This window comes from Tasmannia lanceolata, unplaced genomic scaffold (genome assembly GCF_043159265.1).
Source record: "Tasmannia lanceolata isolate RefF3 unplaced genomic scaffold, GAP_Taslan_0.1 ptg000015l, whole genome shotgun sequence".
In the NCBI taxonomy this organism is placed as follows: Eukaryota; Viridiplantae; Streptophyta; class Magnoliopsida; order Canellales; family Winteraceae; genus Tasmannia; species Tasmannia lanceolata.
This window is the reverse complement of record NW_027518692.1, coordinates 36,096,964-36,114,674: the sequence shown is the minus strand read 5'-3', so window position 1 is coordinate 36,114,674 and position 17,711 is coordinate 36,096,964. Positions and strand designations below refer to the sequence as shown.

The following is a 17,711-nucleotide window of genomic DNA, read 5'->3' as shown; positions in this document are numbered from 1 at the left end:
CCAGCCAAAAACTAATCTGAAACGGTACACATTCAAGGATCAAAAACCTATATTTGGATATTAGGAGTGTCCGATTTATATATGATTTTAGGGGTCATTGTAGGTCTAAAATAGAGCTTATTATCTATGTGGTTTGGGTGAACTAAGGGTTGTGCTCAATACTTATAAAAGATGTCCCTCAATTTTATTACCATCGGATTGCCTCTGGTTTCTTCGCACGACTCAAATCTTGTTTTTGCATTGGAACAGTGAGCGTGATAGCTATTGTCAGACACAATTAGGAGGACTTTTGCCAATAGCCCTTAATTTGCAATTAATCCCTAAAAAAATAGATAATGGGCCGTTTGGATACGTGGATTTTAGAATATAGGATTTCTTCAAAGTTGTAGCTAAGAGACAGGAGAAGAAGCGGACCAGCAGTCATTTTGGACTCGTTTTTAACTTCTCACCGTTTTTTCCGTCAGCAAGAGAGTAGCAGATCCTCCCATATTTCCAAGTTTCTAGAAATCTCAGGATGCAAGAGAGATTTTAAAAACCTGAATTTCTAACTTAAAATCCAAAAAACGCTGTCAGGACAGCATACATCAGCTTGATCATGAACCCTCTTTTACACTGTTTTCAAACTAAAAACCTGGATTCTAAAATCCGCATATCCAAGCGGCCCGTAAGTATTTTAAATAGTGATTCCCAAAGCATTCCTAAAATCAGCTTCCCTCAGTTTCTAGTTTGTTATTTTATGAAGTTGCAGCTTTACCCTAGTTCTAAAGATTAAACCCATTTTCTCACCTCCGTTTTCCTAGTCCCTATTCCCCGTCTGCCGAGCTTACAATCACTTGAAAAAGCGTAGGAGGTAAACAATCAGTTTTGGAGTCAAAACCCAAAACAAACAGGGCATTTACGTATGCGATGATTGTTTGGTGTCGACATGCTTTAAGACATATAAGGTTTCTGACAATGGTTTTGTGTCGATCACGCTTAAAAGCAGTGGTTCATGCACTTGAAAATGTTCCACATGGGCCGAACTAAAGAAATTCTTGATTTTTCTTTGTTTTTAGATTCAGTGGATAAGGAGACAGTTCTTGAACTCTCAAAGGGAGCTCTGGTAGTGATAAAAACCATTAGATTGGCAAGTTATAAAGATAATAATAAGAAATGCAGCAGGGGAAGGATCAGTACCAGCGATTATGTAGATATATGGTAGCCTTCATCAACTATATCTTATTAGAGGTGTCATATACTTTGTTTCATTTATTAGAAACATAATCAAAGAAATTTTGGATGAATAAAGCGACGTGTTCATGATATTTAAACACTTGATCAATCTGCAGACCAGCAAACATGTTTAGAATCGAGTGCAAAAGACACATGGAAATCAATGACAACGATAAATATTGAACCATAACTTTCATAAATTTTAAAATTTATATACCCTCAAAACTAGACCTTTGGATCTCTTCCAACCTAAACTGATGCAGAAGAAGCTTATGGGTTTTGGAAGAAAAAGGGTATTGGAACTCATTTCCTTGGATGGGCTTGGGTGACAAACTTAGTAAGAACATAGCAGTCGGGCGGAGTAATGTTCAGATAATAGTTCTGAATGGTATCTGTAATTTCAAACCCGAACTTCTTATAGAAATTGATGGCGTCTTCATTGTTCGTCTGCACATGCAAGTAAATCTCTGGGATATTCTGCTTCGAGCATAGGTCCAGAACATGATTCAACAGCTTAGTACCTGTAAAGCATAGTAACCATTAGCTTTCAGTCACCGGGGACTGAAATTCTTTCTGAGGTCATTCCAGCATAATTTGAAATTTATCATATCAAAAGTAAATGCTTTCTAAATACCAGTAAAGTTTAATGCATTACACTGTGCAAGAAAGATATATCTATCTTACAAGAAGATGGGAAATGTGATTTCGGTGTGGTTTGCATTCACAGGCGTTAACAGAATGGGGATGTTCATGAGAGATTTGGGTCTAGCCTTGGATAATGCTCTTTGCAACAGTGTCTCTTGTTTGATCCAAGCTCACCAGCCCAACATGTAGAAAAAAGACGATGGTTTCATGACATGTTATAAATGGCACTGAAATCTAACAATGTAGCGCATCCTTACGAGTATATCAAATTTGAACACAGATCAGAGGTGTAGGGCATAGCAACGCAAGATAGCCCAACATAGTGAAACATCTGTACAGTGTACAGTAGATGTTAATATTGGAAAATTTACTATAATAGAAATATGAGATTATTTCTAATGATAGCAAAACTATAATAAAAAGACAAAGGGGCAATTTGCAAAGGAGTAGAGACGCCCCTCGCATAATACCTTAAGAATCCACAATCTCATTACCTTCTCTTTAACATGACCAGAAAGAAAACATCCACCCACAAATTGTCTCAATCTCGTCTAATATGTGAGCTAATAGACCAGAACCCAAAAATCCACAAAGAGACAATGCATACAATTGCATTAGAACAGACACCCTCAAACGCCCCAACCCCCAATCTCCTTATAATGGAGTATGGACAGTGGAGAGCAAAGCTCCCACTTTTCGCTTCATTTGAATCCTTCGAACGTAAAGTACAAAAGAAAAACATTAAAAAACATCCAAATTTTATTATCTTTAAAACCCCATCCATCCCATAGGCCTAGGACACCACCCCTCCCCCAGAAAAAAAAACACACACACACACTAACAAGAGATGTTCGATGTTGTTTAACAATTACGGGTAGGCATTCAGATTTTATTATCTTTAACACCCCATTCATCCCATAGGCCTAGGATCCCCTAAGAGATGTTCGATGTTGTTACACCGTGGGTGTTTTTTATTATGTGATGGCTTTAATGCGTATTTGTACTTATTCTAGCATTTCCTAAAGTTTAATCTTAAATGTCTATTATTTGCATATGTTTCCATACAGATTGGTAATTTTATAGGATTTCTAACAACATTTACATATGATACCGACATGTTTCCATTTCCATCACAACTAAAAGGCATACCGAAACCAAAACTTGAAACCTTGTTTAGCAACACCCATCTAAAGATGTGGTTTCTAATTCCACCAAATATAGCTCTCCTGAATAATCCTGCTATTTAATCTTCCATAGAACTGCAGAAATTAAAATCAAGCAAGGAATGCAATGATTGTCAGTTTGTCACCAAGGCAGCGATGGGAAAACCAACACATTCCCAAACCACTTACGCACCAAGTTCCACACCTTATTTCGGAAATATTAGCTTATAAAATTCGATGATGAAGGACTTATATCTAGATGAATATAAATATAGATTTAATCTATGAATAGCTAGATGAACAGAACCATAGATTAAATCGATGTAAACAGCATATTAGAAGAAAAAGAGATAAGCCACTGTCCTTATGTTTTACATGTCTGCGTGTGTTTTGACATGCATATGTTCAACACACATTTCAGACACAACCGCTTTTAGAAAACGCAAAAAAGGTCATGGCTAAAAACTGACCAATCGAATCAGCTTCCCAAACATATGTGTCTTCCTCAACCTGGCATATAAAAAGTGAAAATATCTTTCAATAGGGAAAGAAGTTTCAGTAAAGCAGCACCTCATCATCTTTCAATCTACTCGTAACATTTTACAATTTTAATCTCTTTATCTCTAAGAAAAATCCTTGCTAGCTTGACAGGTGGACTACCAAACGCCTGATCCTCAAACCTCTACCTAACATTCCAATATCCACCCTTCTCATACTTTTCCGCAGTAACCTTCCTAGAAAGGGCTACTTGTTGTTGCTCCTCACCAAAACTACAAACCTACTTCCCCTAACATATATTTATTACTTAACCCGATATATCCCAAGCCAGGGACACCCTATTCCAATGATTTGCAGACTTCCTCCTATCTCACCAAACGTTTCACCTTCTTGTCAACCTCCCTGCCTTCCCATAGAAACCCCTCTGCAATCTCTTTTGCCACCTCTTTTGGGATTAAAAACAGAGAAATTAAGTCGATGGGTAAGTTTGCGAAGGCAGCCTTAATTAGAGGTTATAGCCACCCCCACCCCACCCCCGAAAGATAGGAAAAGCACAGCCTGAGTTTGGTTTACAGAATAAGAAGACCGGCCCCATATCAATTACTGCAGGCAACTCATCTGAACGGGCAAAATTACCCATCTTTTTTTTTTTTTTTTGAAGAATATGAATTAAACAAGAACAGTAGAGAAAGAGACAAGACTACAGTAGTTTACACAGGGAGGGTTAAAGTAGATTAGGGTACAAGTTAAGGAGCACTTCAAGGTCAATTAGAGTTACAAATTTTTAAAGTTTTACAATTTTGGATTTTTAGTCATTTAAATTTGAAGTTAAACTGTATATAAAGGATAATTTCAAGTTTTAAATACACCTTTTGGCATTACCAAGAGGAGAAAAGCAATCCATCTAGAAAAAAGTAATCACTTACATAGGAAGCGATCTTTAAATTTGATGTTAAACTGTATATAAAAGGATTATTTCAAGTTTTAAATAAGAAAATACACCTTTTGGCATTACCAAGAGGAGAAAAGCAATCCATCTAGAAAAAAGTAATCACTTACATAGGAAGCGATCTTCCGAGCCTTCTAGTGAGCTTCTGGTAACCATGGTTACCATGCAGATAATCAATCTCACTTTAGAAAATATAGAAACACCAAGACAGTGCAAAATCAAGATCCTTGGCGTCTTGCTGACATCATAGATGACAACAACGGTGTATATCTAAAGGACTTGTCACCCCTGTTTGTTTGTTTTTGTTTTTTGAATGACGATTCCTTGTCACCTCTTTCTTTCTTTCATGTTCGTAGAGAAGCTACAATTTTGGCAGACTTATTAACGAAATGAGTGCAAATAGGGATGTAATGAGTGTAGGAGATCTCTACGTTGGAATGTTGTTTCTTTATTGAATATATTGCCAGTATCCGCTAGAATGAAAAATGTGTGTGAAATCAAGGTCTCTATTCCTTACTGCTTGTTTTGAAATTCTATACCAAGTTTTCTCCCCAAATAATCAATTCCAATAATACATTTAGCAGCCAAAAAAGTGCTTTAACTCCATCGTTGCGTACAATAGCAGCAGGGAACAAAAGAAACCAGATCCTGAAAGCTATGATATGTTAGGGACATACGCTTCTATTGTCTACTGCAAGCATGGTTTTAAATTTCGTCCAACCGATTTCGATCAAGACCAAAACCGAAATTGGCGAAACGTACCAAATTTCGGTCGATCAATTTCGGCAGAATTTGAAAAAAAAAAATTTAATATTTTAATCCTTTCCCAAATTTGGGCCGAAAATTTCGGCCCAAAAAATCGACATTTTGTGTCTTTCCCGAATTTCGGTTTTGGCTAGGTCTGAAATTTATGCCGAAACCGAAATTTCAAACCATGACTGCAATAACAGAACTTACGATGCTGTCAAAAGGGAAAACATGGAGTGCTTTTGAATATATGGGAACCAATATCAGCTAAGAAAGGAGCATGAACACAGTTTTGTAAATCTACAAAATTGTAGCAAGAATAGGATACACCATTATCAAAGCGGCTTGAATAAGCTCAAAATAATCCATAGGCTCACCTATTCCTAGTCCACGGTATGGAGCTAAAACACCCAGTGTCATAATATAAACACGAACAGCCCCACCTTCCTTCTTCTCAAGACGGCATGCAATTGAACCAACACAAATGTCACTATAATACGCTGCAAAAGGACAAAAGATGCTTGAGAAATTATGACCCATAGAAAACGGAAGTAAGCATTGATTACAAACACAGCTGTCAACTTTGGCATTTATCATGAGCTATGCAAAAAACAAACTCTGATATTATTGAAATTGCATTATATTATTGGAAATGGATAGAATGCCAATACATTTGCAATATTTTAAAAGAAATATAAAAGCTTCTAACCGATGTGGCAAAAGTATCTCCAGAAATTGTTACCACTCAGTATGATTTTTTTTACTAGACCAGGTTATTTAGAGTCCATGATTTGAGCATTGCAATAATTAGTACAGTTTGACAATGAGGCATCCATAGGATAAGTGCGTTCAGACTTTCCCATCATGATATTGACATGCAGATGTCCATTAACTACTTCACAATGGATGTGGAACAATAGTTTATAAGACTTGAATATGTCATAGTAAAATATAAATCAATCACGAGACTTAATATTGACACACTCAGATCCTAACTCCACAAGTAAATCAGCTCTGTTAAATGAACTGCATCCTGACATGGCCACCAGGGTTCAACCCCAAGTTTCAGAATAGCTATTACTAGAATATTATCAAGATGCCACTGTTAGAGGTTTCAGCCATTTTTAAAGGGATTTTTTTATTGTCTGAGTAGAACATTTGCACAGGCACCCTATCAAAGTTCCACAAGCTGACTAACTCAAGGGGAGTACTAAGTAGTGAACAACACTACTCAGCTCTGTCCCATAGGATATACGCACGAGGCATTCAAATAAAACAATGCAGTGCCTAGACACATCTTCCAAGGCATGTAATCTTTCAATTAAACGAATTAAAAGAAGAAATTTCTAAGAAACACAGAGGGAATCAAATGAATTAAATAAGCAGTTTTTTATACTCTTCCTAACAAAGTAGGAACACAGAAAATAAACCCCAGAACTGAAAAGTGAAAGAAAATAATCCACTCCCATTTTTAGCAATTAGCATTTATGTTAGCAACGATCCATCCTAGTACAATGAACATTTCAAGAAAAAAATGATCCATCCTTGTACAAAAAATTACAACCAATTCAACTTCCTTCTTTCTCTAAGATCAGCAAGCATGTAAAAGGATCCCCCAGGGGTTCTTTATGTCCTCTCGAGACTTATCCCTTTTTTTTGTGGTCGTAGCGGAAACTCTCAATAGAATGTTAGATAAAGGTAGAAGATGTGGTCTCATCCAAGGGTAATATTGGGGCTCAGGGTTTGGAAATATCTCACCTTCGGAGCAAGGATGGCAATTTCGGTTTCGGTGGAAATTTCAGTGAAAATCTTATAATTTCGGCTGAAATTATTAAATTTCAGTAATTTCGGTATTTTAGCCGAAATTTAAAACCATGCTTCAGTGTGCTTCGATGTTATGAGGTGGTAGCCTCTGAGTTTTAGCAAGGCTGACGATGCCAAATTTTGAAATTAAATGCCGTTCTTCGATGTTACGAGGAAGTGACGGGTCAAAGCTCTAATTTTTGGAAATCCAAGCTCCTTGGTATTCATCTCCCTGACGAAGAAAAAATCATGTCGGCTGGTCTTTTTTCTAGGGAGTTCTCTGGAAAAGTTTCCTACTTATTTAGGCCAGTCACTTGATGGCCATCCTAAGAAGAGGGCTTGAGATCTAATAGTGAAAAGAGTGAAAAGAAGTATATCCACGTGGAAGCGGAACCTAGCGTCTTTAGGGGGAAGGATCACTCTTATCAAGTCGGTGTGCCTGCCAATATCCCTATTTATCACATGTCTCTGTTCAGATGTTTGATAGGAATCGCCAAGCGTATCGAGCAGATTCAATGGAACTTCCCGTGGGGTAGCTCCGTGGATAAAGAAGAAGTTGCATCTTGTTTGTTGGAAGGAGATGTGCAAACCTATTGAAGCTGGTGGCCTTGGGATCTATTGACTGAGAAGCGTTAATAAAGCCTTGTTGGGTAAATGGTTATGGAGGTTTGGAGAGGAAAGGGCGTAACTTTAGACCGGGTTAGTTGAAAGTTATCCTATATTTCAGCAAGTGATCCTAAATTTATTGACTACACATCTCTGTTATTCCAATTAGCCTTCAATTCTAAAATCAATAAATCCCTACGAGGACAAAACAAGATCCAACATTTTGGAAAGTTTTCTCTAAACAATACTTCAGTCCATTTACAAAGACTCCAGATTCTAACGACAAATATCTTGGGCCCTCTATAAAGTGACCAGATAAGAAGCCGGCAGTTCAATTTTAACATTTTATAAAGTAGTGCCAAGAAATCACTGGCTGAAGGTAAAAGCTATTAAGACAGACCAAATAACGATGTCTTCTACAAATCACAAACAATGATCTCTGCTAATCTAATTAACCTTCCATTCTGAAGGGAAATGGATCCTTAATATGACAAAAAATGACTTGAAAGACTTCTCAAACAATTTCCTTCCACCATATAAGGCTCCAAATGTCAAAAAGGACCCCAAATGCCAGCAAAGGTATCTTGAGGTTTACTTCTACAATGCTAAGTGAATGAACCAAACCAACTCAATTCTACGGCCCTCAATGGCATGATATCACTTGCCATCGTTACCAGATATAGCTGGGTTGCACAATTTTCAAGGTCATTTCCAGTTAACTTGGGTAGAAACGGTGAGGAAAGACTTGAGGGCTAGGAACATAACAGAGAAGTAGAGAACATGACCTTGGATAGGATAGAATGGAAGAAAATGATCCATGTAGACAAACCCAACTAGTGTCAGGATTAGACTTAGTCAATTTGAACCAGGTAGATCCGTTCACTTTCTTCTTAAAAATTTTCTAAAGGATTCATTAGCCGACCCCAACTAGCTTGGCCGTTTGGGACAAAGGCTTAGTTCAGTTGAGTTGAGTTATTTCCAGTTAACATGATGAAACATATATATATATATATATATAGAGAGAGAGAGAGAGAGGAAACTGTTGGTGCGCTTATGCTCACCAAGCTTATGGTGCGCTTAAGCGCCCAATCACATGGGGGCCCTCTTTGTTAGGATGATCCAAAGCATTCATTTGAAAGGCCCTTACATAGATGGGGGATGTACCAAAAATCAGCTCCATAGAATCATCCTAACCCAGCCATTTGTGGAGGTCAAAATGGACAGACATTGTTTGTCCACAAATCTGCCCATTTTTGTCCTCCACAAATGGAGGGGTTAGGATGATCCTATGGAGCTGATTTTTGGTACACCCCCTATCTACGATAGGGCCTTGCAAATGAATGGTTTGGATGACCACAGAAAATGTGGGACCCATGTGATTGGGCGCTTAAGCGCACCATAAGCTTGGTGAGCTTAAGCGCACCATAAGCTTGGTGAGCTTAAGCGCACCAACAGTTTCCTCATATATATATATATATATATATATATAGAGAGAGAGAGAGAGAGAGAACGGTTTCTACACACTAGCTTAAAATACAGTGGAGGCCCACATTGTTTGGGTGATCCAAACCATTCATTTGATTGGCCCTCACATAGATAGGATGTCCACAAAAAATCAGCTCCATAGGATCATCCTAACCCTTCGAACCGTGGAGGCAAAAAATGGACAGATTTGTTAAGGTTTATGCACGTCCATTTTACCTCCACAAATCATAGGGTTGGGATGATCCTATGGAGCTGATTTTTATGGACACCCTATCTATGTGAGGGCCAATCAAATGAATGATTTGGATCATCCAAACAATATGTCCTCCACTGTATTTTAAGCTAGTGTGTAGATAACTTATCTACACATGTGTGTAGAAACCGTTTTCTCATATATATATATATATATATATATATATATATATATATGAGAAAAGTGTAGCTACACACTCGTGCTTAAAATACAGTGGGCCCCATATTGTTTGGGTGATGCAAACCATTCATTTGAGGAGCCCTCACATAGATAGGTTGTGCCCAAAAAATCAGCTCCATAGGATCATCCCAAATTCCCAACCCTACGATTTGTGGAGGCAAAAATGGACGTGTAAAAACCTTCACAAATCTGTCCATTTTTGCCTCCACATTTTTAAGGGTTGGGATGATCCTATGGAGCTGATTTTTTGGGCACACCCTATCAATGTGAGGGCCTATGAAATGAATGGTTTGGATCACCCAAACAATGTGGGCCCATAGTATTTTAAGCGGTCGGTGTAGCTAAGTTAGCTACACGAGTGTGTAGCTTCACTTTCCTCCCTCTCTCTCTCTCTCTCTCTCTCTCTCTCTCTCTCTATATATATATATATATATATATATATATATATATATATATAGAGAGAGAGAGAGAGGACAAGGATTGTACACTCGAGCGTACCAAGCTTATGGTACGTTCGAGTGCCCAATCACTTATGGGCCCACTTTGTTAGGATGATCCAAAGCATTCATTTGAAACTCTCTCTCTCTCTCTCTCTCTCTCTCTCTCTATATATATATATATATATATATAGAGAGAGAGAGAGAGAGAGAGGAAAAGGATTGTACACTCGAGTGTACCAAGCTTATGGTACGCTCGAGTGCCCAATCACGTATGGGCCCACTTTGTTAGGATGATCCAAAGCATTCATTTGAAAGTCCCTATCATAGATAGGGTGTGTACCAAAAATCAGCTCCATAGGATCATCCTAACCTATCCATTTGTGGAGGGCAAAATGGACAGACCACAAATCTGCCCATTTTTGCCCTCCACTTTTGGAGGGGTTAGGATGATTCAATGGAGCTGATTTTTGGTACACACCCTATCTATGATAGGGCCTTGCAAATGAATGCTTTGGATCACCACAAAAAATGTGCGACCCATGTGATTGGGGCACTCGAGAGTACCATAAGCTTGGTACGCTCGAGCGTACAATCCTTTTCCTCATATATATATATATGAGAGAACATTTCCTACACACTTGTGTAGGTAAGTTACCTACACACTACCTTAAAATACAGTGGGGGCCCACATTGTTTGGGTGATCCAAACAATTCATTTGAATGGTCCTCACATAGATAGGGTGTCCACAAAAAATCAGATCCATAGGATCATCTCAACCCTACAATTTGTGGAGGTAAAATGGACGTGTATAAACCTTCACAAATTAGTCCATTTTTTGCCTCCATAGTTTGAATGGTTAGGATGATCCTATGGATCTGATTTTTTGTGGACACCCTATCTATGTGAGGATCATTCAAATGAACGGTTTGGATCACCCAAACAATGTGGGCCCCCACTGTACTGTATTTTAAGGTAGTGTGTAGGTAACTTACCTACACAAGTGTGTAGGAAATGTTCTCTCTCTCTCTCTCTCTCTCTCTCTCTCTATATATATATATATAGTTCAAAAGATTAATGATCATGAACACATAATTGGAATCACAGAAATGTGAACGAATAAAAATCAGAACCAAAATCAGAACTAAATTTACAAAGGAAAATAGAACATCATTGAGGAAATGTCAAATTATCAAAACTATTTCAAGATGCCTCAAATCCCACTCAGAATTCATCAATAGCATGCCCCAAAAAGCAGAACCAAAACTCAAATGGTAAGACCCAAAAATTATGTAACAAACATATGAGAAAAGGCCCATCAACAGATCAAAACCAAACCATCCAACAAACCACTCTAAACCTTGAGCTTCATCCCCCAACCGCACAGAAACCAAACGTCTGTTAAACTAGTTCGATAAAAAAAAAAAATCAAACCCAAAACGTACAACCAAAATCCCAAAACAAAAATCATATTAGTTAAAAGGAAAATAAAACTAATCAACTATGCCAAATCAAACCTTCCTAAAAAAAGTCACAATAAGCCTGTAATTTTATCTTCCAACGCACAGAACCAAAACCAAGATATCAGAAACAAAACCCATACTATTACCGTTGCCATAGCAATCCGGAAATCACGTGATTAGATTCTCAAGCATTCGTATAGCAACATCCCATATGACAATCTCTTAATTTAGCAATGTTGGTTTCCATTTATCTTCACATGCCTTATGGCAATATGGGTTTCCATTTAGCCTCACACGATTCGTTTCTCATGTATATTCCAAGTTTCTATGTATAGCCATTCTTTCCTCGTCAATCCCATAATCAAGGGATTTGATATTATTTGTAATATGTATATATACATCTGTTTATTGGAATAGAAAATATATACGTTTAACAATAGTTTCTCACTTTCTACATGGTATCAGAGCCAAAGAAGATCCATCTCTTCTAGGCCTGCAAGTTCTGTTCGTTTTGTTTCTCTGAATTCTTCCTTAAGTTTTGTTCATTTTTCATCTCCTCTTACATCATTCAATATGGCCAGCGATGGAAACAAAAACCTCATTTCTCATATCGTTGATGAATCTCATGGATCGAATTCAACCTCAGTTGTTGACATGGTTCCTGCCCTCACCTTCAATGATCCTTCCTGCCTTCATCCTTCTGACAATCCTGGAAACATCCTTGTTTCCAATCTTTTCAATGGTGAGAATTACTCCACATGGCGGCGTGCCATGTCTATTGCACTTACAGCAAAGAACAAAATTGGTTTTGTCAACGGTACCATAACAAAACCAGCGCCTTCAGATTCTTCTTTCACATCCTGGACACGATGCAACACCATGGTTCTTTCTTGGCTTATCAATGCCATTACTCGTGATCTAGCCGATACCATCATCTACTCTGACGTTGCGTCAAACGTTTGGCAAGAACTCCATGACCGTTTTTTTCAAGGAAATGCTGCGAAGATTTTTCAGCTGCGGCGCACACTCATTAACCTGCAGTAAGACCAGCATTCCGTTCTTTCATATTTCAACCGGCTGAAAGCTTTATGGGACGAACTCTCCTCCTACACCACCCTCCCCACCTGTTCGTGTGGTGCCATGAAACTTATCGCTGATTTGCATCAGCAAGAACGCCTTATGCAATTCTTGACGGGATTAAATGACTCTTTTGTTGCCGTGAGAAGTCAGATTCTCATGATGGACCCTCTCCCTACAGTTGCAAAGGCCTACTCTCTGGTTCTTCAAGAAGAGCATCAGCGTGCTCTGCAGATTTCTCCACAGCTAGATACTGTTGCAGCTGTTGTTGGACGTGCACGGACCGTACCAACTAACACCGTGTGTAATCCCCCACGCCCAAACCCTAACAATAGTGCTCGCCGGAACCATCCACGTTGTCGCCACTGTGGCAAACTTGGCCACACGATCGACACTTGCTATGGTCTGCATGGATATCCTACACGAGAAGCAAATTCATCGTCTTCCAACCCCTTGGACCCAACTTCAGGTTCTCTCATAGATCATGGTACACACTCTGCAAACTTGGCTGGTAAGGCTTCCACATCATCATTTTTTTCAATTCCTTGGATTGTCGATACTGGAGCCACCGATCATATGACTTGCTCTCCTATTGCTTTTTCTAAATCTCATGCCTCTTCTTCCTTGAAACCTGTCCGACTACCCAATGGCACTTTATTACCTGTCTCGCATGTTGGTAATATTGTTTTCCCAAATGGTTTACATCTTGAAAATGTTCTCTGTGTCCCCACATTTACTCACAATTTACTCTCTGTTAGTGCTCTCACATCTTCTCATAATTGTGATGTTATCTTCTCTTCTGATCATTGTCGTTTTCAGGACCGGCACATGAAGAGGACGATTGGAGTGGCTAAACGGCATGGAGGTTTATATCTGCTTCATCCAGACGCGGTTGCCTTCTCTGTTTCATCATCACCGTCATTTGATCTCTGGCATTGGCGTCTTGGACATCCATCACTTCAACGTTTACAATTTCTAGCTAGAAATTTTGATGCTATTTCTTTTTCTAATAAGTGCTTATGCACTGTTTGTCCTTTGGCTAAACAATCTCGACTTCCATTCCCTAATAGTTCTATTTCATCTAGTGTTCCTTTTCAGTTATTGCATAGTGATATTTGGGGTGCCTTTTCCATACCTTCTATTTCTGGTGCTCAATACTTTTTAACTATTGTTGATGATTTTTCACGAAGCACTTGAGTTTTTTTTATGCGCTACAAGTCTGAAACTTTTTCCATTTTAACAACCTTTATTGCTTTGATTCACAACCAATTTAATCGTTCTGTTCAACAAATTCGAAGTGATAATGGTTCCGAATTCTTTAGTGATAAAATGCGCAAGTTTTTTCATGAACATGGGATATTACATCAACATAGTTGTGTTGGAACCCCCCAACAAAATGGGGTGGTAGAACGGAAACATAGGCATTTACTTGAAGTTGCGCGTGCCCTGCGGCTTCAAGCAAATTTGCCATTATCTTTTTGGGGCGAGTGTATTCTCACTGCCACTCATCTCATTAACCGCATGCCCTCCAAAATTTTACATAATAAAAGTCCTCATGAAATATTAATGCAAAAGCCGCCCAACTACACCCTCCTTCGTACATTTGGTTACTTGTGCTTTGCTCATAATATCCATCACCGGCACAAGTTTGATAACCGCGCTCGGCGTTGCATTTTTGTTGGCTACCCATATGGCCAAAAAGGATATAGACTCTATGACCTTGACACTCACACTATCTTTGTTAGTAGAGATGTCAAGTTTCATGAATAGTAGAGATGTCAAGTTTCATGAACACATATTTCCTTACAAGCAAGGCATTGATAATGACTCGCATGCTGTCATCCCATTACCCGTCCTTGATCCTGAAACCCCAATTGTTAGCTCTCCAAACACCACGCCTTCTAGCCCACCCCTTACCTCTGTATCCTCATCCCCTCAACCCACATCACCATCTTATTCCCCACCACCACCACCACCACTTAGGTCAACTTCTCCCACTGTTGATTACCATGTTCATGATGCTCCACCTTCTACTTTGCGTCGGCCCCAACGTGCTCACATCCAGCCTAAGTATCTGGCAGATTATGAATGCTCCACTGCTGTCACTGACCCCTCTAGATCGCCTTCTTCAGGTACGGTTTATCCGCTTTCCAATTACTTATCTTATGACAAAATTTTGCCTTCCCATGTTGCTTTCATTTCCACCATTTCCTCTAACCTTGAACCCCGGTCTTTCAGCCAAGCAATCAAAGAACCCCATTGGAGAGATGCCATGGCTGCTGAAATCAAGGCGTTGGAAGATAATCATACATGGACCTTAGCTGCACTTCCCCCTCACAAACAACCCATAGGTTGCAAATGGGTATACAAGATTAAGTATCGAGCAGATGGCACTATTGAATGATACAAAGCCCGCCTTGTAGCTAAAGGATACACACAACAGGAGGGCCTGGATTATCATGAAACATTCGCCCCAGTGGCCAAATTAGTCACTGTCCGTTGCCTTTTGGCTCTTGCCGCCAACAAAGGATGGCCTCTACATCAACTTGATGTAAATAATGCCTTCCTTCATGGAGACCTCCATGAGGAAGTGTATATGAAACTTCCACCGGATTTTTCTCGTAAGGGGGAGTATCGTGTTTGCAAACTTAATAAATCCATATACGGGCTCAAACAAGCTTCCCGAAATTGGTTTGCCAAATTATCAAGTGCCCTGCAAGAAGCAGGATATTGCCAATCTACAGCTGATTACTCCTTATTCATGAAAGTCAAAGGGTCAGGTCGCCTTTGTTTTGGTCTATGTTGATGACATTATTGTCACGGGGAATAATAGCGCTGCCATTTCCGACCTTAAATCATTTCTACATGCCAAGTTTCATTTAAAGGATCTTGGCGCGCTTAAATATTTTTTGGGCATTGAGGTCGCACGCTCAAGAAAAGGTATTTCTCTCAATCAACGGAAATACACGCTCGAAATCTTAGACGATGCTGGCTATCTTGGAGCACGCACATGCGATTTTCCGATGGAGCAAAACTTGAAATTGAGTGATTCTGATGGCGAGCTTCTTTCAGATCCTTCATCTTACAGACGATTAGTTGGTCGTCTAATTTACCTCACCGTAACGAGGCCGGACATTACATATTCCGTTAATCGGTTGAGTCAATATATGCACATGCCTCGTCGACCCCATCTTGATGCTGCCATGCGTGTTTTGCGATACTTGAAGAACTCTTCTGGTAAAGGCATATTTTTCCCTTCTAATGGAACTCTTCAACTCATAGCCTACTGTGACGCTGATTGGGCGAGCTATCCTAACACCTGTCGTTCTACTACTGGGTTCTGTATCTTTCTTGGTGACAGTCCAATCTCTTGGAAGACCAAAAAAACAACAAGTTGTTTCACTCTCGTCGGCTGAAGCAGAATATCACTCAATGGCCAAAACACCACATGTGAATTATCTTGGCTGCGCTATTTACTACGTGACTTAGGCGTTCCTCATCCCCAGCCGTCTCTTCTTCACTGTGATAACCAGGCTGCTTTACATATTGCCGCTAATCCTGTCTTTCATGAACGAACCAAACACATCGAAATTGATTGTCATCTCGTTCGTGAAAAGGTTCAGTCTGGACAGCTCAAAACTGAATTCACTCCTTCAGTTCTACAACGGGCCGATGTTTTTACTAAGCCACTTGGCAAGGACCATTTTCATCGCCTAATACGCAAGCAGGGCATGATCGACATACATGCACCACCTTGAGGGGGAGTATTACCGTTGCCATAGCAATCCGGAAATCACGTGATTAGATTCTCAAGCATTCGTACAGCAACATCCCATATGACAATCTCTTAATTTAGCAATGTGGGTTTCCATTTATCTTCACATGCCTTATGGCAATATGGGTTTCCATTTAGCCTCACAAGATTCGTTTCTCATGTATATTCCAAGTTTCTATGTATAGCCATTCTTTCCTCGTCAATCCCATAATCAAGGGATTTGATATTATTTGTAATATGTATATATACATCTGTTTATTGGAATAGAAAATATATACGTTTAACAATAGTTTCTCACTTTCTACACATACTCAATAGCAAGAAAAAAATGAAATAAGAAAAACCCTAGATGAATCAAGAGAAAGAGGGGAAAAAAAACCCAGGAAAGCAATCAAACCTAGCTTAGTAAAATCTCCAGAAGAAAGGGCATCGGTGTAATATTTGTCGTTGTAACGAACGGGGAAAAGGGCAGTGTTGAGTTTCTTCAGTTGCATCAGATTCTTGTCTCGAACGCCCTCCAATGTTATCACTACTTCCCTTCCAAACCCCATTTTCCTTATACCTCTTTACAATCTACATTGAGAGAGTAGACATCCAGGGTTTTACTTAAAACAGAACCAGTCTATCAAATTAACCCTTCCGGAAAAATTAAACTACAGAATTGCCATCACACATAATTTACATCCGTTAGTATCTTATGGACGGTTTGGATCATCCTTAGATTTTATACGGAGTTAGCTCTGATAGTCCCCTTTTTTTTTCTTCAAAAAAGTACCGTACGGACAATACTATGATGATCCAAACCGTCCATATGATGGGCCATAACTTAAATAGGTCGTGCCTAAAAAATCATTTCCATAGGATGAGCCTAGCCCTCTGAGCTATAGAGGTTTCCATAATATGCAGTTCATCTATAGATCGGAGGGTTGGGATCATCCCGTTGAAATGATTTTTTTGGGCACAACCTATTTACGTTATGACCCATCATCATATGGACGGTTTGGAACATCCTATAGTGTGGTCCTTTTTTGAAAAATAAGGGACTATAAGGGCTTACACAGTATAAAATCTCCATTAGCAATACACCAAAAGCTCCCACGCCAGTCCCACATCTAGGCGGGCCCCAATGTGGACCGTAACACCGCCTTTGAATGATATGGGACTGGGTGGGAGTTTTTTTTGTAAAAATGACATCTTTAAGAATGTAAAAAGCTATTTATGGATCATTCTCGTCCTGGAATCAAGAATTGGATTGTATTTTTTTTTAGTGCTCTTGACAATAGAATCGCATTCGGCAAATTCACGATCTTTTAATTAGAAAAGAGATTTTATATGGTGTAAGGGCTTACAACAAAACGGTAGAGGCACCGCCCTTGATAATTGATCCAACAGCAGCTCATTTTTTGAGGAGCTGCTG

At 39.2% G+C, this 17,711-nt stretch overlaps 1 protein-coding gene across 1 annotated transcript; it reads right to left on the bottom strand.

Moving 5' to 3' along the window:
* Positions 1 to 1,387: 1,387 nt before the first annotated feature.
* On the bottom strand, positions 1,388 to 16,878 carry LOC143846940 (uncharacterized). The gene is made up of 3 exons (XM_077355559.1): positions 16,692 to 16,878; positions 5,592 to 5,714; positions 1,388 to 1,733 (listed from the first exon to the last, which is right to left on the bottom strand). The coding sequence occupies exons 1-3, from the start codon at positions 16,843 to 16,845 to the stop codon at positions 1,516 to 1,518; spliced, it is 495 nt and encodes a 164-aa protein (XP_077211674.1). The 5' UTR covers positions 16,846 to 16,878; the 3' UTR covers positions 1,388 to 1,515.
* Positions 16,879 to 17,711: the final 833 nt, after the last annotated feature.